The following is a 16535-nucleotide window of genomic DNA, read 5'->3' as shown; positions in this document are numbered from 1 at the left end:
TTATATGATTTGGGTCTTCTTAGGACCAGAGACTTTATCGCCATCTGCCAGAAAATGGTAGCAATAACTAATACAAAACGCCATCCTTAACGTCAACAGAATTACAATAAAAATACTAAAATTTTCCAAAGTTCAACATTTTAGTGATTTTACAATGTACTTTTTCTTTTTCTTTTTTTAAAATGAGAATCTTACTCTGTTATCCGAGCTGGAGTGCAGTAGGCATGCTTATGACCACTGTAGCCTTGACCTGCTGGGCTCAGGTAATCCTTCCGCCTCAGCCTTCTAAATAGCTGAAACTGCAGACACATGCCATCAAGCCCGGCTAATTTTTTGATTTATTATAGAGATGGGGTCTGCCAACTTGCCCAGGCTGGTCTCAAACTCCTGGACTCCGGCAATCTTCTTTCCTTGGCCTCCTAAAGTGCTGGGATTACAGGCGTGAGCCATTGAGCCTGGCCTTAGAATGTACTTTTTCTAATGTCATGTTTTGTTGTCTCTGAAACTGGGTTGTGACTTACAAGCAGTGGTGTGACATGGTTGGTTAAATTGGCAACGTATTTTCTTTCTTAGTTGCTTCATAAAATAATTGGGTAAAATCAGTGGTAAGGCCGGCCTTGGCGGCTTGGCCTGTAATCCCAGCATTTTGGGAGGTTGAAGTGAGTGGATTATCTGAGCCTGTGGATTCGAGACCAATCTGGGCAACTTGGCGAGACCTCTTCTCTACAATAAATCAAAAAATTAGCTGGGCATGGTAGCACATGCCTGTAGTTCTGGTTACTTGGAAGGCTGAGGCAGAAGGATCACCAGAGCCCAGCAGGTCAAGGCTGTGGTGACTGTGAGCATGGCACTGTACTCCAGCCTGGGTGACGGAATGAGACTCCCCACTCAAAAAGCAAATCAAAACAAAACAAAAATCAGTGGCAGATTGCATTCTGGGAAACGTGGTAAGAAAGATGACTACTACATGAAAGGATTGTCTTAGACATTACGCCCTTGTGCAGTATAGGACATGAACAACCATATGTGACTATCCAGACACTGAATGGTGACAAGTGGGGAAAGGGAGGAATTATTCCTGCCCTCAACAACGCAACCCATGTTTAGCTGCTTCTGCTTCCTTCACCTCCCTTGACAGGTGACGATAAATTTGGATCAGTATGTCTACATGCAGTTCTGGGCCCTGGGCCAGCGAGTTGGGCTGATGCCCCGTAAGTCCAGCGTGGGCTCCAAGCGTGGCTTCTTCACCAAGTTGCCCCCCGCAGAGAGGTGAGGGGGCCCTTGTTCCCCAGCTGCAGCAAGAGGGAGCAAGGTTAGAATCGAGAGGGGACTGACAGGTCAGTGTCTGGGTTGGGGTGTCTGGGGTCTGGGTGGGAAGTTGAGAAATGGAGAGACAAGAATTATCCAAATGCTGCTCTTTCTTCCAGAGGGAAAGTGAGTACTATAGTTCCAGGGGCAGAGAAAACATAGGGACAGTTCTTCCCATTTTCCAAATAAGGAAAAATGAGGCTGGACATAGTTGCTCTTGCCTATAATCCCAGCACTTTGGGAGGCCAAGGCAGGAGGACTCTTGCGCCCAAGAGTTTGAGGCCAGCCTAGGCAACATAGTGAGACTTTGTCTCTACAAAAATTTAAAAAATAAGTTGGGTGTGGTGGCACGTGCCTGTACTCCCAGCTGCTAGGGAAGCTGAAGAGGGAGGATGGCTTGGGCCCAGGAGGTCGAGGCTGTGATGAGCTGTGATCATGCCTTTGCACTCTATCCTGGGCAACGGAGTGAGACCCTGACTCAAAAAAGAAAAAAAGGGGGCCCGGCACAGTGGCTCACGCCTGTAATCCCAGCGCTTTGTGAGACTGAGGTGAGAAGATTGCCTGAGCTCATGGGTTTGAGACCAGCATGGGCAACTTGGCAAGACCTCATGTCTATAATAAATAAAAAAAATAGTTGGGCATGGTGGCGCACGCCTGTAGTTCCATCTACTTGGAAGGCCGAGGCAGAAGGATCGCCTGAGCCCAGCAGGTTGGGGCTGCGGTGGTGGTGAGCGTGCCACTGCACTCCAGCCTGGGCGACAGAGTGAGACTCTGAGTCAAAAAAAATAAAAGTAAAAAAAGGGAAAACTGAGGCTTAGAGAGGGAGGCTCCCATTCTGAAGAAGTGGTGCAGCCAGGATCTGAGGAACAGCTACATGTCTACTAACAGGGTCTGCACTGCTTTCCTGGTCCCCTGCTGCTGGATACAACTTGTTTCTGATGTCTTCCCCACCATAACTAGGTGGCTTTGAGATGGTTGTGACTTGGAGCCCAAGAGAGCATCTAGGGCTAGAGGGGCTCCCCAGGGTGGTCCTGACCCCAGGGCGCCTCGTTTCTCTCTTCCAGGAGATACTTTAAGCGGGTGGTGCTGGCAGCTCGGACAAAGCGAGGGCACCTGGTGCTGAAGAGCTTCAAGGACACGCCGCTGGAGGGCCTGGAACAGCTGCTGCCCGAGCTGAAGGTGCGAACGCCCACCCTGCAGCGTGCCCTGCTCAACCTCACGCTGGCAGTCTCGGGCTTGGTGTTCTTCGTCAATGTGGGCATGGTGGTGCTCACCGACCTCAAGGTGGCCACCTCCCTGCTGCTGCTGCTCTTTGCCATCTTCATGGGCCTGAGGGCCTCCAAGGTGAGTGTGCACCCCCTGCCTCCCGGGTCAGGCCACCTCTGTGTTTATTCCATGTTGTGCTGTCTGTCTTCCCTCCCTCCCTCTCTCCGTCATTCCCTCTCCTTTCTTCCTTCCTTTTTCCCTCCCTCCCTCTCCTCTTCTTTTTTGAGTTGGGGTCTCACTCCAGGGCCTGGAGTGCAGTGGCACGATCACAGCTCATTGCAGCCTCGACCTCCTGGGTTCAGGTGATCCTTCTGCCTCAGCCTCCCAAGTAGCTGGGACTACATTTGTGCCACCATGCCTGGCTAATTTTTTGTTGTTTTTTTCTGTAGAGACAAGGCCTCCCTATGTTGCCTGGGCTGGTCTCGAACTTCTAGGGCCCTTGACCTCCCAAAGTGCTGGGATTACAGGCGTGAGCCAAGTGCCTGGCCCTTCCCTTTCTTCATTTCTTTCTCTCTCCCTCCCTCCTTTCTTTGCCTCCCTTCTTTTCTTCTTCCCTCTCTTCCTTTTCTCCTTCCCTTCCTTCCTCCCTCCCTAACTCCTCCCTTTCTTCCTTTTTTCCTTCCCTACCTCATTTACTCAGCACACCTTGGGATTTCTCAATCCTTTCAAACCTCATTTTCTTCATCAGGAAGGTGGGATGACAGTGAGATCTGCCTTGTAGGACTGTGAGCATAGAATGAGTGGGTCCGTGAGAAGCGCTGGGCACAGTGCCTGTCTCGGATGGATGCTCCATGGGCGCTGACAGCCATCTGCCAAGCATGGGCTTCAGAGGCCCTTTAGTGATATGAAGGGCGCATGGTTCGGAACTGGACTGCCTGGATTTGAATCTGACTCTGCTGCTGTTTCCTAGCTGTGTGATCTTGAGCACATTGCTTAACCTCTCTGTGCCTCAGCTCCAGAATCTGCAAAGTGAGGATGATGATAGAACCTCACAAGGTCGTTCTAGGGAGTAAATGAATTAATATGCATACAGTGCTGAGAACAGGCCTCGCACGTGGTGCAGGAAGTACTCCATGAGAATTAGCTATTACCGTGATGATGATTATTATCATTACTCATTGGGCTTTTTGTTCCCTGAGTCCCTATCCCGACTGGGTATCATTATCGCTGGGGGAGCTGGCTTATAAATGCAGCCTCTTGGGCTCCAGCCCTAATGGACTGAATCGGAAACTCTGGGACTGGGGCCCAGGAAACTATATTTTGAACAAATTCCCTTTCTGATTTTGCTACATGTGGGCGCAGGGCTGCCTCGAACAGTTGCACAGGTTGTTCACCATCCAAGGATTCATGGCTGAGGGGGAAGGTGGGGGCTGACGCCCAACTTATGCTCTGCTTGCCAAACAGCATGCCCTGTCTCACGCCTCCATCAGCCCCCAGGGGCTGCCTTTTACTGGTTCTCCCCAGGGTTGGCAGCAGGAGTGCAGCCCGGCAGGAGGCGTCTGTTGTGGCCGGCCGTTCACCTGCTGGCTCATTGGTTTTCAAGCTGTTTTCAACCATTCTGACAGGCTCTTGGGAAGACTGGTAATAAATCCCGCAGATAATAGCCAGGCTGCGCTGGCTGAGAGGGTGCTGGGATGCTGGGCCAGCAGGAGGGCCCGGAGGGGGCAGGACTCAGCGGATTCAAGGGAAGCTTTGAAAGGGAGGGCTGAGCCTGGTGGAGAAGGGCCCGAGCACAGCTTGGCGTTTGTGTCTCATGGGGCTGGAGTCCAGGGCGCAGGGGAGAGGGAAGCCTGAGGGCAGCGAGGGCCTTTACCACCTCTCAGGCCATACTCAGCTTGTTACTGTCCCCCCACTCACCGCCACCTCCTTCTCCTCCCCAGTTCCCCATCTGTGGGGGTCTGCTGTACCCCAGACACTGGCTAGACCCTGCCCCCCATGCCTCGGTCACCAGCCCACCCTTCCTGCACCGGAGTCTTTGGGTCTGGTGACTGCATCTTCCCAGCCTCCAGCTGGTCCCCTCCAGCGCATCCCCCACTAGATCCTGCCCTCCCCTGCACACTCCTGCCCCTCCCCTGCTCATGGCCTGGCCTGGGGACCCTGGGGTCCCTGCTTCCCCAGCCTTATCAGACACAGCCCTTGTGACACCTCCCCTGTCCTTGGGCCCTGCACCTCCTCACTGGCTGTCTCTGCATATTCTGTTTGTTGCCTTGGACTGAAATGTCCTTACCCCTTCCTTGGGCTGGGTAGCCCCTGTGCACTCTTCCCCCTCATGTCTGAGGCCGCCTGCTCCAAGAAGCCTTCCTGGATGCCCCAGGCTGGTGGAGTGCCCCTGTGGGCTCTACCACACCCCAGGCTTCACTGTGGGTCCCTGCAGCCCAGCACAGATTAGGCTGGTGGGGTGGCCTGGGGTGGGCTGTTGAACCTGCACCCCAGAGATGCCTCAGCCCATCCTGCCCTGAAGGAGAGGTATGGGACTCCCATGCACACAGTCGGGGCCTAAAAGGTAACTGCGGACCCTTCAGGAGCCTGAGGATGCACTGCCCGCCCCCAACCGGGAGGGGATGTGGATGTCCACCTTCTAAGAACGCTCCAGGTGACTTGGCTTGTTCCAGGTCCAGAGGCCTGAAAGAGCAGGGCCTGTTCAGGGTGAGCTGGCTTGCTCCCTGTGGGCTGCATTCAGAGGGGCCAGCAGGAGGTGAGCAAGAGGGCCTCACCTTCTAGGCCAAGGGTCAGGGATGCTTGAGTGTGCCCGGGAGCCAAGGGAGGGCTGTGAGCAGGGGAGAGGCAGGGCCAGCTCTGGAGCTGTGTAAGGACAGACTGCAGAAGGGAGGCTGAGGCTGTGGCCATGCACCGGGCAGGGGAGGATAGAGCCTGAACCAGGGCTGAGCCGTGGGGCTGGAGAGGAGGGGATGGGCAGAGAAAGTCAGGGGACAGTAGACAGGCTGGAGAGGAGGGAGCGAGGACAGTGCCAGGGGTCTGGCCTGTGATTGAGTAGATGGTGGGGCCGCCCCAGACATAGCTCCCAGGGAGGAGGAACAAGTGGGCCTGGGGATATACTGTGCCCAGTGGGGGCCGTGCTGAGCACTGAAGGGACCATCCAGGTGGTAGCTCTCCAGGGAGATGTCCGGCTTTATCTCTGTGCCATGGAGACCTGCTCCTTTAACTAGGAGAACTCAGCTTCACACGCTTGGCAGACTCAGACACAAAACTTAATGTGTCTTTTATTTTTTTTTTGAGTTGGAGTCTCACTCAGTCGCCCAGACTGGAGTGCAGTGGCCGCTCCCAGCCACCGCAGCCTCGACCTGCTGGGCGCCAGCGATCCTTCCGCCTCAGCCTTCCAAGTAGCTGGAAGGTGCGCGCTACCACGCCCGGCTAATTTTTTGATTTATTGTAGAGACGAGGTCTCGCCAAGTTGCCCAGGCGGGTCTTGAACCTGCAGATTCAGGCAATTCACTCACCTCGGCCTCCCAAAGCGTGGGATTTCAGGCTGAGCCACTGAGCCCGGCCTAATGTGTCTTTCATACCAGATAGTCACTAAAGCACGCTGTTCCTGCGTCTTGCCTTCCACCAAAGAAATGGCCATTCGTTCCAACGCAGAAACATAAACTGACTGTGCAGGGCTTGAAAAAGAGGGTACAGTCCACACACAACTGTGTCATTGATACCGTGCAGGCTGTTTCAGTGTTTTTTCTGGGGTGGGTTGACTTCAGAGGCATTTCACCCCAGGCCTCAATGTAAGACGGGCAACACTCTATGGGCGCCCGGCACAGGGTGTGGATGAAGATTCCCTGGTAGCAATGTTTGGTGAGTGCTTTTGAGGGCCCAGGCTCTGTCCCAAATGTCTTTGGAACCAGGTCCTGACTTCCAGCACCCTCCCGGCATCCACCTCATTTTACCGACGGTGCTGCCTGAGGACTGAGGTCTGAGTCCCAGCTTGCAGCCGGTGGAGGCATGGTTGGGGTAGGTGCTTGGGCCTGCCCACCACAGCATCTAGCAGCCTGAACTCATTTTGGGATGAATGGAGGTTCTGGGCATGGATTTTCAGTGTGAGCCCGGAGGGCATCCGCTGGGCTCTAACATCTCCTCCTCAGAGATGCCAAGGATGGGAAAAGGGGTCTAAGCAGGGAGGGAACCAAGCATGGGGAAGGGGGCAGCTAACAGCCAGTCAGGTCCCACACCTGCCCCTCCCCCACACCAGCCCCATCCCCCAACAGTCTTCTCTCTCTTCTCTTTACAGTTTAATGTTTTAAACCTTTTTTTCATTACAGAAACGCTCAAACAAATACAGAAATAGAATAGTACCATAAACTCCTATGTAGCTAGCACCCAGCATCAATAATTAGCAATAGCTGATCGGATTTGCCTAAAGATTCCTGCTTCCCACCATTGGGTCGTTTGGAAGCAAATCCTAGACTTATCTGTGAATACTTTAGTGTGTCTCTAAACAGTGAAAATTTACTGTGACAAAATCGTCCAAGGCTAAAACTTGTATCATCTGGAAATCTTTGAGCAAATCCATCCATACGTGACTCAAATGAGCAAAGCAGTACAGCTGTTGCTAAAAACCGAGTTTTCCTATCCAACTGGGGCCTTAGAACCACGGGAAAGAGACTGTGTGTGTGAAAAATACAGATTTCCCTGGCCGGGCACGGTGGTGGTTTATGCTTGTAATCCCAGCACTTTGGGAGGACGAGGTGGGAGGATCGCTTGAGGTCTGGAGTTGGCGACCAGCCTGGGCAACATAGCGAGACCTTGTCTCTACAAAAAAAAAAAAAAAAAAAGTAACGGAGCATGGTGGCGCGCACCTGTAGTCTCAGCTGCTGGGGAGGCTGAGGCTGAAGGATCACCCTGAGCCCAGGAGGTCGAGACCGCGGCGAGCCTTGATTGTGTCACCGCACTCCAGCCTGGCTGACAGAGTGAGACAAAAAAAATATACAGATCCCCGGACTCCAGCCCCGGACTCACACTGAAGAGATATGGGAAGGCCGAGAAGTAGCGTTTTTCCACAGCCGCCCCCCCAAGCCGGGAAGGCCGCGCCAGCGGGAGGGAGGGACAGGGACCCGGGCGTATGGGCGGGTCCGAGCTGAGCGCGGCGCCGTCCGGTCTGCAGATGTTCGGGCAGCGGCGCAGCGCGCAGGCGCTGGAGCTGGCGCACATGCTCTACTACCGCAGCACGTCCAACAACTCGGAGCTGCTCAGCGCCCTGGCCTTGCGCGCGCAGGACGAGCACACCAAGGAGGCGCTGCTGGCGCACAGCTTCCTGGCCCGGCGGCCGGGGGGCGCGCGCGGCCCGCCCCAAGGTAGGACGCAGCCCGGGACCCGCCCCCGCGAGACACCATCCGCACCCCCAGTTCCCTGATGTGCGAGGAGACCCCGGCCCTCGCCAGACGGCATCTCGGAATCCAGATTCCCATCTTGGTCCCTGGTGTTACCTCCCTCTCCCGACCTCAGCTTGGATGAGGGTCCTGGATCCAGGACACGCCTGTCTCTCCGCACTCCCTTCTCTACCTGAGCCCACACTCTCCCTAGAGAGGCCCTTGTCCACTCCCTATGTCTGATCCCTTTCCTACAGGATCCCCCACCCTCTGAGAGCCCCAGACTAAGCCTTGTCTCACACCCCTCCCCCGGGCTTCTCACATTCCCCCTCCCCCCTTCTTCCAAACCCTCGCCCTCCCTATTCTTTGCCCTGTCCCCCTCCTCGCTGGCCCCTCCCAGTCCTTCCTGATCTTAATCTGACCTCACAACACCTGCTCTCCCCCTGCAGAGACCTCCCGGTGGCTCCAGTTGGAGGTGGAGAACTGGATCCTGGCCCAGTCAGGCTGTGAGGTGGCCTTCAACGGAACTCGGGCCCTGGCCCACCTGCAAGCCCTGACCCCCAGTATGGGGCTGTACCCACCCCCGGGTTTCCCCAAACTAGGCTCGTTGACTACAATCACTTCCAAGCCCTCTCAGGCCACAACCAGCAGTGACAACCCAGCCCCGTCCGGCCACCCGGCTAGTACCTAAGCCCCGCCTCCTCCACGACAAACTGTCAATTACTGTTACGATACTTTTGCACTTCAAATTCCAATCACTGACCGGCAATCTTTTTTTTGCAACGCCATGTGCTTAAGCGAAGCAGCCAGTCGCAGCAGCCAGCAGTCGCTAGGTCCCGGCCTCTCTGGTGAACAGCCAATCGGCTATCTAGCTCTGCTTCTAGCCCATTTCTTAGTCCCGCCCTCCCTGTAAACGTCCAAACGCGGTTTGACTGAGGAGCCAGTAGCGGCTGCTTAGCTCTGGCGTCTGTAAACTACCAGGTAGGGTGGTTAAAGCTATGCTCTCCCGAGGCTATATATCATTGTCTTTTTAGCCTGCTCCAGGCAAGTTGCCCGTCGTGTGCACCAAGGCCGTTTAGCCCTGCCTCCTGGCAAACAGCCAATGACAGCTGCTGGGCACCGTCAACCTTGAGCAGCCAGTTGTCGCTGCGGGGAAGCTACCAATCAGAATTTCTAAAGAAAGCCTGATCTTTCTATCACCTGCTGCTGCTTAGATGGAGGGCCATCTGGTCAACTGCCGATCAGGGTGACCAGGCCGAAGGGGTTGGGAACCTCGTGCTAGGTAGAAAGCCGTGGGTTTGCAGGAACCAGAGACCATCCTCACCCCAAGGCTTGATCCCACCCGGGCTCCCAACAACCTCAGGTGCCTTCCTTGCCCGGGTCCCTCTCCCCTTCTACAGAAACTACCTCGGTCTGGATCTCCCGCCGCCAGTGGCCTGTGCAATATTTATTGGTTTTTCAATTTCTCCCGTCCCCTCTCCCAAAGGAATAAATCGTATTTAATAAATCTGGATGAGTCGGGTGGCTGCAGGAGTTGGAGGGAAGGAAGGCATCAGAATCCTGAAAAGAAGGGACTCGGGGTCTTGGGATATTTATGCGTGTAGATGTGTCCCAGGCAGAGAAAACTGTAGTCCTAGAGAGAGGTTGGGTTCATGGTTGTTGAAACAAAGACTGACAGGGTGACAAAAGAGAATCTTAGAAGAATCTGATTCCTGAAGAGAGGAACCAGGGCCTCATGAACAGAGGAGACAGGGCAGCCATGTGCGGTGGTGCAGATTGTTCGCTGCACAAAGGCACACAGCCTGGAGGTGTAAAATCCGGCCGTGCCCCATGTGTGTCCTGGCATGGAACTGGGTCAGCTAGGAGGAGGGAGATGCCTTCTAATTTTTACGAAGGTTTCATGTAGGCTAGAGACAGTCTTTGGAGAGAGAGGGGAGGAGGGTTTCCAAGAGGGAAAAAGAAAGCACTCTTCCCAGAGGGAATGTTAGAGGAAAATAAAAAAGAGATCCGCAGTCTGGAAACACACCATGCCCCTGTCCCAGAGAGAAAGAGAGTGACAGAACCGTGGGCAAGGAGAGAGAACTGGGCACTTTGGACTCCTGATCCCAACAGGATTTTCTGGGACCCAGACTCCTGGTACTTTCCCAGAAGCGTCTGGAGGTCTGTCTAGGCTCAGGGGGCTCCTGGGGCCTGAGAGGGGAGGCCCAGGCTCTCGGGTCTATGGGAGAGAAACGACGCCTGGGATGCCGGGCTCCAGTGTCCAGGGGAGGAAGGCGCTGGGGGCTGGGAGATGGGCATTGAGGGCGGTGGCTGGTGGTGGAGCCACTCACGGGTCCAGGAGAGGTCAGGCATGCGCAGCCTGGAAGGAAAGAGATAAAGGCAGAGCCCCGCGGTTAAACGGTTTTATTTTCTGGAGGACGCGCGGGGGCTGAGGGGCGATTCCGAGGGGCGGGAGCGGGCGGGCGCCAGGGCAAGCGGCGCTCACTCCCGCTTCCGCAGGTGGATGTAGACGATGCCGCTGACCAGGGCGAGGGGGAAGGCCACCCAGGCCAGCGCGAAGCAGTAACCGAAACTGCCCCCTCGCGGGTGCTTGGCCAAGATCTCCTCCACGTGGATAGCGTAGATCAGGGCCCCGGTGAACACCGCCACGCCTGCGGAAGACGGACCACGCATCACGCGGCGCCCGAGAGGACTGCGTTTCCCAACAGCTCGCCGGGCGGATTGGCAGCCGGGTGGGCGGCCGGCGCCGTCCTGCTTGGGAGTGCGGCTCTCTCCCCAGGGCCGCGCGACCGAGCTACTGCAAGAGTGGGCATGGCGCCTTATTTAACCCCTGGGTCCCATTTGCTCCTCCATGAAATGGGGCAGTAATTATCTATCATCTATCTATCCATCTACCATCTATCAAGCATCTATCATGTATCCATCCATTATCTATCATCTACCTATCATCAATCAATCAATTATCTATCACCTATCTACCTATCAATCTGTCACCTATTATCTATCATTTATCACTTACCCATCAATCTATCCTCTATCAATCTGTTATCTAGCTATCGATCTATCATCCACCCAAGGGATATTTTTGAGTGTTTCTCTACAAGCCAAACACGCACTAGTGAATTAATAAAACAGAGAGGGGCTTTGCGGGAACTTAGAAAGATACGAGGGGACCCCCCCAAAACCCGGAATTATCTTTTGTAGGGTGAGCTCCAGTAATACACTCGGAATTTGTTCTTTTGGATCAAATGGTTAATCAAAATTTTTAGCTGGAAGTTTTGGGAGGGCTACATCACGATTTGCAGAAGAAACGTCCCGAATTTTGGCACATAAGGTGACTGGTTCTTCCATCATGACAACGCACCTGTCCACACCGTGCTGACCAAAAGTAGCATGACCACTGTCCCCCACTCTCCCTATTCACCCCATGTCACCCGGAGCGACTTATTTTTTGTTTCTCCAGAGGAAAAAAGTTCTCAAAGGGAAATTTTTTGCTGATGTGGAAGAGGTGAAACAAACAACAACAAAAAACCAAACAGCAGAAGCACTAAAAGGCATCAAAACTGATGAGTTCAAAGGCTGCTTTGAGCAATGGAAAAAGTGTCTCGATATTGCATCAAATGGGGAGTACTTTTAAGGTGACTGAAGTTTAAATACGCAAGAATGCACAATTTTTTATAAATAAATTCTGGGGTTTGGGGAGTCCTCCCTTATAATATTCCCCAAACCGAGGACTATGATTAACTTAGCCCTTTGCACCTAAAGTCAAAAAATGTATAAGTAAACAAAACTACCTGACGTGTCTGATGCATAGTAGGTACACAGGAAATAGCAGATGGCTGATGTAAATACCATTACTATTATGATTCAGAGCTTTCTTCTGGGGTATTAACTAGCTACCTCCCCCTTCCCCTTGCATCATCCCTGGGACCCAAATTCTTTACCTATACCCTCCTCCCCAGCCCTGACTCCCTGAATCCCTAAGTTTCCCATTGCCAGTTTGCCAGTTCCCCCATGACTGAAAGGCACACACTACAACCACCATTTAGTCACTGAAAACTACAACTCCCATCAGTCCCTGGGGGCAGAGAAGTAGTCTGTGGAGGCACCTCCAGAGACATTGGGCTGTTGAAAGCTTCTCTTTCTTGTTTTTTTTTTTTTTTGGGGGGGGGTTGGATCTCATTCTGTTGCTCAGGCTGGAGTGCAGTGGCACAATCACAGCTCACCGCAATCTTGACCTCTTGGATTCAGGAGATCCTCCCTCCTCAGCCTCCCAAGTACCTGGGACTAAAAGCACATGCCAGTACACCCGGCTAATAGTTCGATTTTTTTTTTTTGTAGAGACAAGGTCATGCTGTGTTGCCTAGGCTGGTCTTGAACTCTTGGCCTCAAGCAATCCTCCTGTCTTGGTCTCCCAAAGTGCTGGGATTACAGGTGTGAGCTATGGTGCACAACTGAAAATGAATTTCCTTGCCCAGGTGTCAATTTTCAAGGCTCCCAGCATCCTGACACACACACCCTTTCCCTCCCTCCAATTCCCCGGGGGTGGGGGCACAGTTCTCACTGGTGCAAAGTTGGCAGAGCCCAGTAGCATAGAAGAGACCTCCTCGCCGCATGGTGTAGAGCTGGAACATGAACAGGATGAAGGATAGACAGCAGAGGATGAGGGAGAGCACCATGAGGACCTGCACCGCCTTCAGCCAGCCTGCAGTGAGGGCGGAGAGGTGGGGATCACAGTGGGGCCAGAGTTCCAGCTCCTCCTGCTTGCTCAGCCTGTGTCCCTTCTCCCCTCCCCTGCCCCACGTAGAGCCATAGGAGTTTAGATACTTAGGAGTATCACATAGTGACCTTGAGCCCTGTGATCTTGCTGAATTCCCTTTTCAGTCCTAGTAGTTGCTTTCCAGAATTTTGAGGATTTTCTAAATCAACACATTTACTGGGAATAGAGACTTAAAAAAACAAAAACAAAAAACTAATTCCTTTCCCATGCCTTTTATTTATTTTTTTCTTGCCTTGTTGCATTGGCTACCTTTAATAAAACATTGAATGGAAGTGGTGAGAGCAGACTGCTTAATTTACTCTTAAGGAAAACCATAACAACTTTCAGCTGGAACTTAATTAATTTTTAGAGACGGGGTTTTGCTTGTTGCCCAGGCTGGAGTGCAGTGGCACAATCACAGCACACAGCAGCCTCAACCTCCGGGGCTCAGGCGATCCTCCCACCTCAGCCTCCTGAGTAGCTGGGACTACAGGCACATGCCACACGCCTGGTTCATCTTTTTCTTTTTTTTTCTTTTTAATTTTCTGTAGAGATGAGGTTTCACTATGTTTCCTAGGCTGGTCTCGAACTCCTGGGCTTAAGTGATCCTCCTGTCTTGGCCTCTCAAAGTGCTGGGATTACAGGCACAAGACACAGTGTCCAGCCTCACTTGGAGCTTTAGACCGGTGCAGCGCTATCCCTTTAGAACTCAGATGTCCCGACCCCTCCCCCACTTCCTCAGAACTTAGAGGAATTGGTCCCATGTAGTCATTCAGAACACCAGCTCCATCTCCTTAGAACTTTGGAAACACAGTCTTACCTTCTCAGAATCTTGGGAGCTTTCTATAGGTTTATGCATTCCATAAACCTATAGCATGTGCCCTTCACCCGTTCTGAATTGTGGGGGAGGCCTTTAGCCCATCCTCTTTATTTTTATTTTTCATATTTTAAATTTTTTGTAGAGACTAGGTCTCACTATGTTGTCCAGACTGGTCTCAAACTCCCAGGCTCAAGCAATCCTCCTGCCCTAGCCTCCCAAAGTGCTGGTATTACAGGTGTGAGCCACCCATACTCTTTAGAACAGGAGCATACTGCCCACTACATCCTGATAGGCGGGACAGGCGTCAGCCTAAGCACTGGGCCACTCAGGTCCGGACCCCGCCCACTCAAACTTTGGGTGGGGGGGGTTCCCATTCCTTGGTACTATGAGGACTCTTGGGGCTCCCCTCCCCTTTGTAGCCCAGTACGGCGCCCCTCGCTCTCACCCCTCACCATTCTCGCTGACATTACTGCAGGCCCACGTTTTGGTTTCGTTGTTCCACGTGCAGTCGTACCAGAGATTCAGGGACTCCTTCCCAGGGAGAGTCCACCAGGACTAGAAGGGACAGCGACACAAGGGAAGGGAAGGGTTAGGAAAAGGGCGGAACTGGGGAGAGCTTGGATTCAATGGGAAAGGTGGGGTGGGGTCAGGGGAAAGATCAGGAGGGAGGCCTCCGAGGTAGAGCTCCAAGGGTGGATGCTGGGGAGAGGGGCGGGGCTGGGTGACGCCAGAGGAGGGGCGTGGCAAGGCCCCCGTGCACCAGCAGGCTTACCTTGTCCAAAGTGGCCACGAAAAGCAGGATGAGAATGAGGATGTGGAGGGCAGAGACCACCAGCAGGAGGAGCGACATGGCTGCGGTGGAGGACTGAGGAGGGGGCAGAAAGAGATGGAGTCTCAAGAGGTTGGCTCAGAGACAGGTGAGATACCCTAATCCTGAGGGAGGCGGGGCTGGGGTCCGGACGCCTGGGTCTGAGGGAGGAGGGGGTTGGGGGCCTGAACTCCTGGATCCCTCAAGGAGGAGGAGGCTGGGGCCTGGGTTTCTGTGTTCCTCGGGGGCTGGAGAGGGTCAGGGATGGACTCTTGAGGTCCTGGAGTGAGTAGGACTAGCAATGTGGCTCCTCTCTCCTTGCTCTGACTCTGGGCAGATAACGAAAATTCAAGTTGACACTTCTTGCCGATTTATCAGGAACTCGGAGATGCCCCCAGCGACCGGCATCCCCGACTCACACCAGTCCTCTCTTGGGGTGGGTGGAGGAGGGGGACCGGGTGAGTCATCGGGTGACTCATCTCACTCCCCTGCCTCCGAACACCAGGGAAACCCCAGCCCCTGGCTGTGTCCACGAGGTCCCTACCCCACCCTGCTGCCGGCCTGGAGCCTGCTGGACATCTTCTGGAGGAGATGGATTGGGACTGTTGGTGGAGGAAACAGGCCTTCGAAGGAATCAGCCTCCCACGATCCCTCAGTGTCCAGAAACGGGGGACCTGGAGATTCCCCAGACCCGGGGTGTTCGCGTGGAAAGCCCGGATCTCAAAATCCTCAGAGGCGAATAGACACCCTTCGTTTTGTTGCAGAAAGTTTTCCAGTGGGCGGCTCTGCTGGGACCCCAAAATCTAGTCCGGCCCCACCCCTTCCCGAATCCCCACCCCAAGTGCTAAGAGATCGCTTCTTAAATTGCAAGGGTTTCCGTGGGGGCCGGGGGTGGAAAGGGGGTCTCTCCCAGCCTGGGGGTGTCCTTCCCAAACTGCTGCATTCCCAAGTAAATCAAAGAAAGAAATCCCAGCCTGAATAACGGACTGGAAACTTACCGACAGCCGCGAAAAAAGTCCGAGTCGGAGTCTCGTCCCTAGCTCGGGCCTCCGCGCCCCGCCCTTCTCCTCCCTCCTTCCACCCTGCCCAGGCCCCCGCCTCCCTCGCCGCCTTCTTCCCTCCCTCGCTCTCCCCTCCAATCCCGCAGCCCTTTTTCTCTGCGCGCGGTCTCCAGCCTCTTGTCGCTCTCTCCTGCCCTCACTGCCTGGACCTCCTTCTCCCTTTCTTCTGTTTCTCTTTCTCTGTTCCTCCCAATATATACTGCCCCTTTTTTACCCACCCACACCGCACCCAGCTGAGGTCCACTGCCAGTGGGAGTGCTCAGGCCCTCGGGTTCCTCTTTCTCTGGGCCCCCACCCAATGCCCCCGGCAGTCGTCTTCTGGGGCTCCCTTCCAGGGCTGAGATAAGTGAGAAGTCCTTGGAATGGGGCTCTGGGGTGGGGCAAGCCTCAGGGGTGGGAGGGCCCGATTCTCGGGCCCTTGAGTCTCCGGGTCTTGTCCCGGGACCGGTGTCTGCTCTGAGGGAGGAGGCCAGATTCCTGCGGCAGGGATTGGTTGTGGGGCTAGCGGAGTTGACTCACTCCATGGTGGAGGTCAGGGGATGGGAGATTAAATGTGTGAAACTTGCTGGTGGCGGCGACTCACACCTGTAATCCCAGCACTTTGGGAGGCTGAGACGGTAAGATTACTTGAAGCCCAGGAGATCGAGACCAGCCTGGGCAACATAGTGAGACGTTGTCTCTACCAAAAAATCAAAAATTTAGGCTAATGTGGTGGTGTTGGTGTGCGTCTGTAGACCCAGCTACACAGGGAGCTGAGGCGGAAGGATCGCCTGAGTCCAGGAGGTCGTGGTTGTGGTGGCTGTGATCCACTCCATTCCAGCCTGGATGACCAAAACCCAAAAAAAAGAAAAAAGTAAAAAGTGTGGAATTCTGAAAGTGGGCAGGAGGTGGAAGGTAAAAATCCAGTGCTGTGGGGCACGATGCCTCATGTCTGTAATCCCAGCACTTTGGGAGGTGGAAGTGAGAAGATTGCCTGAGCCCAGGGGTTTGAGACCAGCCTGGGCAACATGGCGAGACCTTGCCTCTACAATAAATAAAAAAATTAGCTGGGCGTGGTGGTGTGTGCCTGTAGTTCCAACTACTTGGAAGGCTGAGGCAGAAGGATAGCTTGAGCCCAGAAAGTAGAGGCTGCGGTGGCCGTGGGTGTGTTACTGCACTCCAGCCTGGGTGACAGAGTGAGACTCTGAAAAAAAAAAAA

At 54.1% G+C, this 16535-nt stretch overlaps 2 protein-coding genes across 6 annotated transcripts in view; one reads left to right on the top strand and one right to left on the bottom strand.

Annotated features, from left to right (window-relative positions):
* The window catches only part of TMEM143 (transmembrane protein 143), a 28870-nt gene extending 19470 nt beyond the window's left edge, over positions 1-9400 (top strand). For 2 of the 4 annotated variants that reach the window (XM_008056816.2, XM_008056805.2), the window contains 4 exons: positions 1139-1269; positions 2373-2652; positions 7685-7874; positions 8339-9400. In XM_008056816.2, the coding sequence (XP_008055007.1) occupies positions 1139-1269; positions 2373-2652; positions 7685-7874; positions 8339-8580 (843 nt within the window). In that variant the 3' untranslated portion in view covers positions 8581-9400. The remainder of the gene's footprint in view (positions 1-1138; positions 1270-2372; positions 2653-7684; positions 7875-8338) is intronic. The other 2 variants (XM_021711734.1, XM_008056811.2) reach the window with 2 other exon arrangements.
* Positions 9401-10275: 875 nt separating this feature from the next.
* Positions 10276-15504, bottom strand: EMP3 (epithelial membrane protein 3). Of its 2 annotated transcripts, XM_021711749.1 has the most exons (6): positions 15271-15298; positions 14821-14878; positions 14241-14333; positions 13921-14023; positions 12454-12594; positions 10276-10540 (listed from the first exon to the last, which is right to left on the bottom strand). In XM_021711749.1, exons 3-6 carry the CDS (start codon positions 14316-14318, stop codon positions 10371-10373), a joined length of 492 nt encoding a protein of 163 aa, XP_021567424.1. In that variant the 5' UTR covers positions 14319-14333; positions 14821-14878; positions 15271-15298; the 3' UTR covers positions 10276-10370. The 2 variants fall into 2 exon arrangements, with proteins under 2 accessions (XP_021567424.1, XP_008054985.1); XM_008056794.2 differs by lacking the exon at positions 14821-14878 and having other exon boundaries at positions 15275-15504.
* Positions 15505-16535: the final 1031 nt, after the last annotated feature.

This window comes from Carlito syrichta, unplaced genomic scaffold, assembly GCF_000164805.1.
Source record: "Carlito syrichta isolate Samal-C Ts95f unplaced genomic scaffold, Tarsius_syrichta-2.0.1 Scaffold85413, whole genome shotgun sequence".
Taxonomy (NCBI): Eukaryota; Metazoa; Chordata; class Mammalia; order Primates; family Tarsiidae; genus Carlito; species Carlito syrichta.
The sequence above is the reverse complement of the archived record's forward strand: the minus strand, read 5'-3'. Positions and strand labels throughout refer to the sequence as shown.

What these genes read in the sequence shown, in the direction of transcription:
- EMP3 (XM_008056794.2), bottom strand. Translation starts at nt 14,318, where the DNA reads ATGTCGCTCCTCCTGCTGGTGGTCTCTGCCCTCCACATCCTCATTCTC. An exon ending in TCGTGGCCACTTTGGACAAG is followed by an intron (nt 14,024 to 14,240) that starts GTAAGCCTGCTG and finishes TGTCCCTTCTAG; the next exon opens with TCCTGGTGGACTCTCCCTGG. An exon ending in GCTCTGCCAACTTTGCACCA is followed by an intron (nt 10,541 to 12,453) that starts GTGAGAACTGTG and finishes CGTCTTCCGCAG; the next exon opens with GCGTGGCGGTGTTCACCGGG.